General features: G+C 44.1%; 1 protein-coding gene across 1 annotated transcript in view; it reads left to right on the forward strand.

Annotated features, from left to right (window-relative positions):
* Positions 1 to 8,459: 8,459 nt before the first annotated feature.
* The window catches only part of polr3a (polymerase (RNA) III (DNA directed) polypeptide A), a 12,756-nt gene continuing 8,786 nt past the window's right edge, over positions 8,460 to 12,429 (forward strand). Inside the window, exons 1-6 of the mRNA XM_046069774.1 lie at positions 8,460 to 8,689; positions 9,233 to 9,368; positions 9,689 to 9,826; positions 10,247 to 10,418; positions 10,536 to 10,690; positions 11,179 to 11,418. Coding sequence (XP_045925730.1) covers positions 8,646 to 8,689; positions 9,233 to 9,368; positions 9,689 to 9,826; positions 10,247 to 10,418; positions 10,536 to 10,690; positions 11,179 to 11,418 — 885 coding nt within the window. The 5' untranslated portion in view covers positions 8,460 to 8,645. The remainder of the gene's footprint in view (positions 8,690 to 9,232; positions 9,369 to 9,688; positions 9,827 to 10,246; positions 10,419 to 10,535; positions 10,691 to 11,178; positions 11,419 to 12,429) is intronic.

The raw sequence follows: 12,429 nt of genomic DNA on the forward strand, positions 1-12,429 counted from the left end.
AAATGACTCGTTTTGCTATCAGAATGTGATCCATTCGCTCGTTAACATTTGAAAAGACTACACCAACCGCACGTATACAATTTTACCCCCATTTACGTTAGCCTGCTCGGCCAGCACAAGTCAACATGTTGGATGCTGCAGCGCTACTGCCGACTAGCATTTGGGGGTGTAATCGCAGAACGACGGACACACCTACGCACAAGTATAAATGCATGGCTGCGTGCGTAGCCTATGGCGTAGGTACACACGTAGACCCAACGCAGGAGTATAAATGGGCCTTAAGTTTTCACCTTAGTCACAATAAACCTCACAAATTCTCCAGTTTCCGTCTCAGTGTCATTTGGGTCCTAAACTTCTGTTTTCAAGCCAGGAGGCTGAATGCAACAGAATGAACTAGCCAAAAATGGACCCAGCGGACTTTGCTCAGTTGGCAGAGGAGTTGGACGAGTGGAACAACACTTTCAAAAGGCTACACTCTGCCATCCAGAACTCCATTGACATTAAACGCAGACTATTTGTGTACAAACTCTTGGAAAAGACACTTTGTTCAAAACCCAGGCTGTTGGACTTACCACCCCTGGCTGAGCCGTCAATTTAAAGGAGAATTGGTGCACTTTCTGGACTCTGCTGATTGTTCTGGGGCTTGTCCCGACCACCAGCATCCATTTAAAGGGACTCATCTGGCCATCTTCCCTGGGTTCCGTGGTGGCCATAGGAGGAGTCGTGGGCATCATGGTTCCCGTCACCCTCAGCTGCCTCAATCAACCCTTGCCCCAGAGTATATATGGTCCAGTCCTACAGCACTGCAGTTGGCTAACCCGCAAGAGACTGTTTCCCCGGTACCACTGGGGTGGTTCCTGTTCAGGCTGATTCCCCAATGGTGGTCCAACCGGTAACAACTCCGCCGGTGGTCCAGCCAACTCCTGCTCCTTGTGCCCAGTTGGTGGTCCGACCGGTAACTGTCTCGCCGGTGATCGAGCCTACTCCTGCTCCTCGTGTCCAGTCCATGGTCCGGCCCACACCAGCTCCTCGAACCCAGCCGGTGGTCCAGTCAACTTCAGCACCAGATCCCCCGTCTGTGGTCCGACCGGTACCAGGTGGTCGAGCTGACCGCTGCTCCTTGTGCCCCGTCGGAGGACCAGCCAATATCAACTCCGTCGGTGGTCCAGCCGTCTCCTACACGGTCTCCCTCAGTGCTCCCGCCGGTTCCTGCTCCACGGCCCCCGTCGGTCCACCCAGCTCAAGACCCCAGTGCTGTCCGGTCAGTGGTCCTCAGCCCAGCAGTTCTGTCCCAGGTTTCCAGTGGTGTGGCTTCGCTGTGCCAGAGGTTTTACCGTTGGCGATGGCTTCCTGGTGGGTGTCACCCACGTGCCCGGACTCCGGAGAGGTCTCGCCCTCGTCCCCGCCCTCCTGCCCAGCCTCAGGTGAGCCCCTGCTCCCTCTGTCAATCCCTGACAGGACCTCCTGAACAGTGTTTCCCCCCCAATCTGCCTTGCCTGTTGGGTCGACCTCTGGGTCGTCCCCCTGAACTGTTTAACCCACCTGCTAAGTCCTCAGTTCACCCTCCTGATATCCTCTGGTTCCTCTGCCCTGCCTTCAGGCCAACCGCCTGATATTCCCTGGTCTCTTTATGCCCTGCCTTCGAGCCACCCACCTGAAGTCCCCTCTTTCCTCTCTGTCCCAGACCACCCCCCATTTTGCCCATGTTTGCTCTGGACTGTGTTTCCTTTTTTTCTGTGCCCATGGACTACTAGTTTAGTCTGCTCCTAGTGTGTGTTGTCATGTTTTACTTCCTGTGCTTGTCTCTGATTGTTTAAGTGAGTTCACCTTTGTCTAATTTGTTTCTCCCTCACTTGTGTGTGTATAGTGGTTGTCTGTCTTTCACTCCTTGCCAGTTCATTGTTGTCGTCTTCATGTGTTCTAGTCTAGTGGTTTTGATGCCAGAGTTCTCCAGTGTTCTTTCTGTGTTCTCCAGTGTTACTCGTGCCTCCTGTGTTTTTGTGGATTACTAACTATATAACACTAGCTGTGTAAAACTTTATATATCCTATGGATACAATTACTTTTTACGGACAACATAGCAGTGGAAAACTTGTTTATTCAAGGGAGAAGCTGCTTTCACTCCAAACAATGGTACGAGCTGGCATTTTCCACCACATACCTGTGGAGCTGAGGAAGAGGCACCGAGGCTGCAGAGACGGAGCGAAGGTGAAGGCCAGGCTAGGCGGTGGAAGTACAAGCCCTCGGTTCCGTCGATGTTCCGTCGGGAATGTGAACTGTCTGACCAACAAGACGGACGAGCTGGCTGCCCATGTGAGGACGGACAGGATGTTCAGGGAGTGCAGTTTACTTTGCCTCTCTGAAACCTGGCTAACCCAGAACAGGAAGTACATGGTGAGGACATCAAGGGGGTCACACACTGCACTACTGACTACCTGAACTTCTGCATGGACGTTGTGGTCCCCACCAGAACGGTATGCTGCATCCCAAACTACAAGCCCTGGATCACCAGTAATTTCAAGGACATCCTGAACAGGAAGAAGAGGGCATTCGAGGATGGTGACAGAGATGAGCTAAAGCGCGTACAGGGGGAACTCAAGGTCCACCTGAGAGAGGCGAAGGAGGAATACAGAAGGAAGGTAACAGAAGCTGCAGCACAACAACATGAGGGAGGTCTGGGATGGCATGAAAGCCATCACAGGCAGCAAGAAGAAGGGCAGTATTGCAGGAGAGGGGGATGCTGGGAGAGCAAACCAGCTAAAGCTGTTTTTTAACAGGTTTGATACTCCAGCTCCCACAACCAGCGATGGCCCACTTCACACCCCCATGTCCATCATCTCCCCCAATGCCACCACCATGTCCATCACCACCTCAGACTGCAGACTACCCCCACCCTCCACACACATGGACAGTTCAACAACCCTCCCCACCACCATCACCAAGGACCAGGTGAGCAGAGAGCTAAGGAGGCTCCGTCCAAGGAAAGCAGCAGGCCCGGACAGAGTGTGTCCAAGGATGCTTAAAGCCTGTTCTGCTGAACTGGGGGAGCCAATCCAGCATGTCTTCAACCTGAGCCTGCAGCTGGGGAGGGTCCCAGTGCTCTGGAAGTCTTCATGTCTCATCCCGGTTCCCAAGAAAAAACACCCCAGGGAGCCGGGTGACTTCAGACCAGTAGCACTGACATCACACATCATGAAGACCTTTGAACGGCTGCTGCTACATGTCCTCAGACCCCAGGTTCACCATGCACAAGATCCACTGCAGTTTGGATACCAGGAGAAGGTGGGCATGGAGGATGCCATCCTCTATCTGCTCCACAGGGCCTACTCACATCTGGACAAGGAGAGCGGCGCTATGAGAATGGCGTTTTTTGATTTCTCCAGCGCCCATCCGGCTGCTCCTACTGAGAGACAAGCTGACAGAGATGAGGGTGGACCCATGCTTGGTGACATAGATTACGGACTACCTCACAGAGAGACCACAGTACGTCAGACTGAAGGGCCACACGTCAGACACGGTGGTCAGCAGCACCGGAGCACCACAGGGAACCGTGCTCTCTCCCGTCCTCTTCACCTTGTACACATCTGACTTCCAGTATAACACCGGGCTCTGCCACATGCAGAAATACTCAGACGATACTGTGATGGAGTACAGGAGCCTGGTAGAGGACTTCGTGAGGTGGTGCAGGACCAACCATCTGCAGCTGAACACCTCCAAGACCAAGGAGATGGTGATGGACTTCAGAAGGAAGAAACCACATCTCCAACCTTTGTCCATCGAGGGGGTCGGGTCAGGACTTACAAATATCTGGGCCTGCAGCAGGATGACAAGCTGGACTGGACAGAAAATATGGACACTCTCCACAGGAAAGGACAGAGCCATCTGTACTTCCTGAGAAGAGTGGGGTCCTTCAACATCTGCAAAAATCTGCTGCAGATGTTTTACCAGTCTGTGGTGGCCAGCGTCCTCTTTTATGCTGTAGTTTGCTGGGGAGGAAGCAGCAAGAAGAGAGACGCCGGTCGACTGGACAGACTGGTGAGGAGAGCTGGCTCAGTGGAGGGCTCAGAGCTGGACTTTCTAGTGACAGTGACAGAAAGAAGGACCCTGGACAAACTGCTGTCCATACTGGACAATGCCCACCACCCTCTGCACAACATCTTCATCGGGCAGAGGAGTGTGTTCAGTGGCAGACTGCTGTCCCAGCCCAGCTCCACCAACAGACTTAAAAACTCTTTCGTCCCCCTGGCCATCAGACTGTACAACAGCTCCTAGTCATGGCAGGGAGGACAATAGACTGTTTTACTGTGGCTACTGTGTTATAAGTTATTTTAATTTTAATTCTATTTTAATATAGGTTTAATGTATGTTTAATGTATGTATGTTTCATATGCTACTGGATACTTGAATTTCCCTCGGGATAAATAAAGTATCTATCTATCTATCTATCTATCTATCTATCTATCTATCTATCGGGTCCAATCCTCTGTTCTCCACGTTCAGCCAGGTGGCTGACGTGACAACTTTTTAATCCACTGCATTTATTTGTCAGTTTTAGTCACTAGTTGTGCAAACCAAGTTAAGATTTTACATATAAAACACATGCTTTTCAAACAAGATGCATTTTAAACTGTATGTAACTACCGAACCGTACATAGAAAATTGAGCCTTAATGATTAGTCTACATATCAGTGAGTTGATTTATCAATAATCAAATAATTAATCAGCAACTGTATTGATTAATTGTTTGTCATTTCTCAAGAAAAAATGCCTGAAACATTTCATAGTTTCAGCTTCTCAAATGTAACAGTTTGCCACCTAAATTACAGTAAACTGACATTTGAAAGTGTCACTTTCAGCTCTGTTTAATTGTCACTATAATACAAAATAAATGGATTGATCAAGAAAATAACCTGCAGATGAATCCATAATAAACATAATCATCAGTTGCAGCCTACTATAAGGTAGTTAAATGAGTTTCATCTCAATCACAAAAATAAATATGTGCATGTCTAATAATCTAAAAATATATTATATAATGTTATGTATACATTCATACATGTAGGATATTATTAGGTATACTACATATACTGACAGGGGCCAATTCTATGCATTGAATACTTTTGATACTTTAAGTACATTTCCTTGAAGATACTTAGTAGTCAATGTAGGAGTTTTACTTGTAACTGAGTATATGAGTACATAAGTCAAAAATCTGAATACTTCTTCCACCACTGCAATTCACTGAAAAGAATCATCTGGAGATTGCTGCAACTAGCTCCAGATATTGTAGAAATTGGCAAAGGGCACTATAATGTTTAGCCCCATGGTGGAAGAAGGAGACATGGACATGGAGCTCTTCCCCAGGTGCTGGAGCCTCTGCCTCCTTCCTTTATACCAGAAGCCCCTCCTATAAGACAAACCAAAGTTAATTGAAAATCAATTAAACACCAATATGTTATCTCAACAGTCCAAAACATCTCTGGCTACATCAATACACAACACATCAACTATAAAACCAGAAATAAAATTATTTGTTACATGCTAAGCAAAAGCTTCTCAAAACAGCAACTTTAAGGTACTCCAGTACACCCCTCTGTACTGGCTCACACTTGGACTATTCCAGGTCTTCCCCCCTATAAATGACTCCACACTCCATCACTTCCTGTTTGCCCCTTCGGCCCAGATCCCTGCTTGAGGATGAGAACAGGTGAATAAAACATACAAACATGTGGATGACCTTGGGTAAATACAATAAGCTAAAATAAATGACTTGAAATGAACTGTGTATGTGTTGTATTTATCTAACCATGATTTCAACTCTTCCGACTAGTACTTAAATTAACTGAAATGAAATGACATGAAATGACAAGCCAGGTGTCCATTGATGCTAGCCCATATGCTAAAGGTAATGCTAATGCTAAACGTCCTATGCTAATACTCAGCTAAGGTTAGCTTAGCATGCTAAGACCAATACTACTGCTGGCTTAAATGAAGGCATGGGGTAGCCCCATGACCGACACGATCTGACCATCACATACCCCCAGGGCTTCAGTATGAGTGAGGGGGAATTTCAATTCATCTGAGAGCATTTCTCTGAATGTAAATCTAAAACGGTATTGAGCAGGGAGAGTGACCAAATCCCTGAATCCCCAGGAGAGACCTAGTTTTCTTCACTCTGAGCTGTCTGATATTTAATTCTTCTACAATTCCTCTGCTCATGATTGGACGATTAGCCCACTGTATTTGATACAGTTTCTACACAGATATGCTCAAGAGGCACTTGAAGGGAGGACAGCCCATCGTGCTGAAAAACATTGTTAGCAGCAGCCCCTCAAGTGTTTTTGAAAATCATTCCTTATGCTGTTTACATATATTTACACAGACTGATAGATCTGTATATCCCTAACGTATGTGTCCCTAGACCAAGCTCCTTGGGGATATGCTGCCTCCAGAGAGAGAGTTAGAAAGCACTCGCAATGTTGAATGCTATATTAGAGCTTTAATTAGAGGCCTTTGTAGATCTTAAGTGGCAGCAGAATTAGCAAATGGAAGATCAGATTCAGCCAGGCAATTTTCACTGTTGGTGGTTGGTGGTAAGCTGACAGAACAATTAATCAGCACAAGCGTGTTGTAGGAGGAAATCCTCATCAGGAAGTCATCATTTGCTATCAGCGCTTTCATGCTAATGCATCAAACAACACAGGTATAACAGTTTTGTTCAGTATCTGAACCTCCTCTGTATCTACAGCTCCAGCTGTTGGGAATGCATTTGGTGCCATCTGGGGGCAGGAGTTTAGATGTGACAAATATATGATCCATCGTACTACAGTGTTTTTGAAGGAGGAGATATCCGTTTGGCAATAATCCTCATAATATTATTAGCGTCACTTTGCAGCTGAATAAAATGGATGCAGATGTAAGCACAGGGACATATGCATATCAAATGTATGGTAACACACATACAGACACACATGCTCAAACATATCCATATATATTTATTACTATTTGTATCTAATTCACTACTACTATTTACACGTGTTGTATATATATTTCTTACTTCTATTGTTATTTCTTTTCCTTAGTATCTTTATATGTAAGCTGAGCAATTTTAACAAAGGAATTTCCCCTTGGGGATCAATAAAGTATTTCTGATTCTGATATTCATATCCATATGTTGTTCTACTAGAGTACATACGTTCCCTTATCCTCACCTCAAGCATAAACACAACCCTCACAATAAACTTCAACCAACTTCAAATCAAACTCCCAGCTCTATTCTGACACCAGTGATCCAAATAGATTGAATACCTCCCCTGTCCCTTGGCAACACTGGACCATTATAACTACACTGGCATCTTCACTGTGTGAATGTGAGTAAGGATGATACATTCTTCAGCTATGCATCTTGGCAACACTCCACGCCGTCAAAAGCTCAAAACTCTAACATGTTCTATGATTTGTTCATACACAAAGAAAAAAATGATAAACAACATTTTGTGGTTTTAGGGTTATTTTCTTGGGAAATTTCTTAATGAACAGTTTATCCATCTGCACTCTGCTGGTCAACTGGCCACCTCAGGACAAGAATGCAGGATGTTACTATGTCTTTTCTTTACCAGAACAGTTTGTACAAGGTAACACAATGTGAAGTTAGGGAATAAGGGGACGACAATCTGAGAACTTAAATACTGTTTAACTAACAGGTACCTACTCTAAAATTATGGAGTAGCTACAGTATGAAAATTACTTCGCAAAAAAATGGTATTTGGGAGGAATTTAAAGAGAACTTACTTCAACTACTGGGCACTTATTCTAATATTACAGAGTACAGAATGACCTGCTGAGGAATAAAGCTGGAAGTTTAGGGGAAGATAGGGTAATAAACATACATAATTAACTTCCCATAAATGTTTTTAGTTCGGATTATTTCAGTTATTTTTGTTGTACAGTATCATAGACGAAAATTAGTCACCTTACTTACAAAATCCCATTGGAAATATTACACATTTAGCCACTAGGTGTCAGCACTCAATTGAACCTGATTGTGCTCGTGCTCCCGGGACTTCTCTTCCTTGCTGTTGTTGGGCATAGGCTTGTGCTGCTTTCAGGTACTTCTCGTAAACTCGGGAATATATACAAGATCAGTCATAAATACGGGCTTTCGTGTGCTTAGCAGTTCGCTGGGGAGTGTCTAAAAATGCAAAAAAAACCCACAACAAAATAAAAAACAATTACTGATGACTATTCGTTTATACTTAAATATAAATTTCTCAGACATACGTTTCGTCACAGCTGTAGTTAGAGGAGAAATGCGCACATGCCATTTACTTAATGTTCTAAATATTTCATTAGTAAAAGATGAACACTTAACATCGGCGAGACATCAAACTGCGGTGCTCCATGCTCCCTATGTCAACCTTTTTGCCACATGGGAGTAAAAAAGCTACATAACCGATTAACCCTGAAGGCAGCGCTGCTGCACACACATGCTATCAACACTGCATGTAGCTTGTTGCTAGCATCTCCACAACATGGGAAAGTAAAGTGACAGCGTGCTGGTTAAAGCCAAAGTTAGCCTGCTGGAATGAAGACAGTATAACAGTTTAATTAGTCCAGTTGGTATTTGTTTAGGGAGAGCTGCCAAAATGGTGAAGGAGCAGTTCAGAGAGACAGATGTGGCCAAAAAAATGTGAGTAAGATTAGTAGACTGGGGACCACTGCCCGCTAGTTAGCTCGTCGGTTAGCCAGTGTCAGTTAGTTTGCAATGTGGCTAAGTTAACGTTAATGTTGATTAGTTGTCTAGTCCGTAATATTAAAGAGGATATAAGTTACTGGCCCTACCAAACTGCAAAACAATTCAGTGGTATTAACGTTAACTGACTTAGTTGCAGTTCAGACACGCAAGTTAACGTTAGCTAACGTTAAGTATGAAGAGAAATTCTTGTTAAACTAACTTGTATCAAATATGACTCTGTTGATTATATCGGCATAGTAACGTTAGCTAGGTGTAGACTCAATAAAATACCTTCTAAAAAAGAATTAACTCCTGTTCACGTCTCAGCTTACAAGCCTGTGGAAAAATGTGTCACATGAGGAATTCTTGTACACCCTAAGCAATTAGTCTGGTCAAGCAGTGCTGCTGATAAGCCAACACTAACGTTAGCATGCTGTTTTGATTTTGAGGTATTAACCCTGTCAATTTCTTCGCCTTACTCTTTGTACTTGTTCACAGAAGCCACATCTGCTTTGGGATGAAATCTGCTGAACAAATGCGTCAGCAGGCCCACATCCAGGTGGTCAGCAAGAATCTGTACAGTCAAGACACCAAACACACTCCGCTGTCCTATGGAGTGTTGGACCACCGAATGGTACAACAGGGACAAACACTTTTTAACTCTTGTTTACAGTGACGCAAGAAAACACTTGGGAGGAAACCACAATACAGATGTGCTCTGGATTGTGGTTTCATTGAGTTGTCCTGATGATGTCCTCATGATAATAGTAGTGTGCAATATCTGTCAGACTTCAATACACTGTAATGAAACTGATGCAGGCATAACTACACAGGTTTAAGTCTTGTGGAACTAAATCACATGCTGTCACCCATTTCACACATGAAATAACATCATGTAGCTGTAATCCATCCTCATACTACAGGCTCGGGCCTCTGCTCTCATGTTTCCTGCAGGGCACCAGTGAGAAAGACAGACCCTGTTTGACATGTGGGAAGAATCTGGCAGATTGCTTGGGACATTATGGCTACTTGGATCTAGAGCTGCCGTGTTTTCATGTTGGCTATTTCAAAGCCATCATAGGAATTTTACAGGCAAGTTGGATGCTTGAACAGTTACTACAAATACACAGCATATAACGTGATGGTATATATCTTAATTAATTTGAGACTCACTAATTGTGGAAAACAATATCAGATGGTTTGCATACAGTTGGAATGCAGCAAGCAGAAATATAATTTTCCTTTAGGTGTCACTAGAGCATCAAAAAGGTAGAATATACTGCTTTTGAGAATTGTGTGTGTGTATGCTTTAGCTCAATGTTTTCAACCTCTTAAACAAGTAAATATGTGTATACATTACCAATACAATAATGTAAATCAAGATTGTTTTACCCCACTTCTGTGTAATGTAAATTTCTGGAATTACGATTATATTGTATATTTTTATGTCATAAAATAATGCAGCCATAATTTCACATCTTAATTTATGTTTTTGTCATGTCTCCTCTACAGATGATTTGCAAGACGTGCTCAAGCATTATGCTGACAAAAGAGGAGAAACTGCAGTTCATGGATTTCTTGAAAAGGCCCAACCTGGCCTATCTCCAGAAACGAGGCTTGAAGAAGAAGATCTCTGATAAATGCCGCAAAAGGACAATTTGTCTTAATTGTTCCGCATTCAATGGTGAAAAGATGCATCATATATCATTTCTGATATTTAATGTTTGAAACTGTGTTTTTGTGCTGACCATATTGATGTAATAAGTGGGAGAAACTGAGTCATGTGTCTGTTACTCCTCAGGACCGGTGAAAAAGTGCGGCCTGCTCAAGATCATCCATGAGAAGTATAAAACAACCAAGAAGGTGGTGGATCCTTTTGTGTCAGAATTCATACAGTCCTTTGACATCGCCATAGAGCACAACAAAGTGATGGAGCCTCTGCTGACCAGAGCACAGGTGAACTTTGTACACTCTTTCATACTGTACAGCTGGTGTGTCAAGTAATGAGCCTGTCTAAGATAAATAGGTACAGCATTAGGGCTTGGTGTTAGACCTTGGTATTATTTGATTATTATGGCTTGTAGCTCACGAAAAACTTTAATATCTCAAAAAATATAATGATAAAGAATTTAATATACAGAAATTTCGACTTGAGAAGAGCTCTAATCAGCTAGTTTACTCAAAACACTTGCAAACGTTTCCTGAGTCTTTAATCTCTTGTCTGGTTCTGGCGCTCACAGTTGAACATTTTTGAGATGCACCTTCCTCAAGAAAATGGATATTTTTTAAAACAAATTGATTGGTTTTGTACAAGGTGATAGTTATATTCCTCAAATTAAGGTATGGAATTAAGTCTTATTATCTAAAAGATTTAGCCCTATATAGAAGCACCGTACAACCCTGTGTTTAGCCTCATTTTGCCTTGATTATCATTACCTCCCAAGGAAAACCTGAATCCTCTGGTGGTGTTAAACATGTTCAAGAGGATTCCCCAAGAAGACATTCCCCTGCTGCTGATGAACCCTGAGGCAGGGAAACCTGCAGACCTCATTCTTACCCGCCTCCTGGTGCCTCCCCTCTGCATACGACCCTCTGTGGTCAGCGACCTGAAGTCAGGCACCAATGAAGACGACCTCACCATGAAGCTCACCGAGATAATCTTCCTCAACGATGTCATCAAAAAGGTTGGTATCTATTAGAGCCCGACCGATAAATGGGCATGCCGATTTTATCGACAGAAATTAGCTAATTGCAGATAAATTGGTATCTGTGTTTCTAACAAGTGACAATTCAAAAAGAAACAGTGAGACAGAAGACAGATTCTTTAATAATACACTGCTCAAAAAAATAATGGGAACACTAAAATAACACATCCTAGATCTGAATGAATGAAATAATCTCATTAAATACTCCTTTCTTTACATAGTTGAATGTGCTGACAACAAAATCACACAAAAATTATCAATGGAAATCAAATTTATCAACCCATGAAGGTCTGGATTTGGAGTCACACTCAAAATCAAAGTGGAAAACCACACTAAACCACACCTTAAAACAAGTCAAAATGAGGCTCAGTAGTGTGTGTGGCCTCCACGTTTCTGTATGACCTCCCTGCAACGCCTGGGTATGCTCCTGATGAGGTAGCGGATGGTCTCCTGAGGGATTTCCTCCCAGACCTGGACTAAAGCATCCGCCAACTCCTGGACAGTCTGGTGCAACGTGGCATTGGTGGATGGAGCGAAACATGATGTCCCAGATGTGCTCAATTGGATTCAGGTCTGGGGAACGGGCGGGCCAGTCCATAGCATCAATGCCTTCCTCTTGCAGGAACTGCTGACACACTCCAGCCACATGAGGTCTAGCATTGTCTTGCATTAGGAGGAACCCAGGGCCAACCGCACCAGCATATGGTCTCATAAGGGGTCTGAGGATCGGTAACTAATGGCTGTCAGTCTACCTCTGGCGAGCACATGGAGGGCTGTGCGGACCCCCAAAGAAATGCCACCCCACACCATTACTGACCCACCGCCAACCCGATCATGCTGGAAGGATGTTGCAGGCAGCAGAACGTTCTCCACGGCGTCTCCAGACTCTGTCACGTCTGTCACATGTACTCAGTGTGAACCTGCTTTCATCTGTGAAGAGCACAGGGCGCCAGTGGCGAATTTGCCAATCTTGGTGTTCTCTGGCAAATG

The sequence above is a fragment of the Micropterus dolomieu genome, linkage group LG14, assembly GCF_021292245.1.
Source record: "Micropterus dolomieu isolate WLL.071019.BEF.003 ecotype Adirondacks linkage group LG14, ASM2129224v1, whole genome shotgun sequence".
Lineage (NCBI taxonomy): Eukaryota > Metazoa > Chordata > Actinopteri > Centrarchiformes > Centrarchidae > Micropterus > Micropterus dolomieu.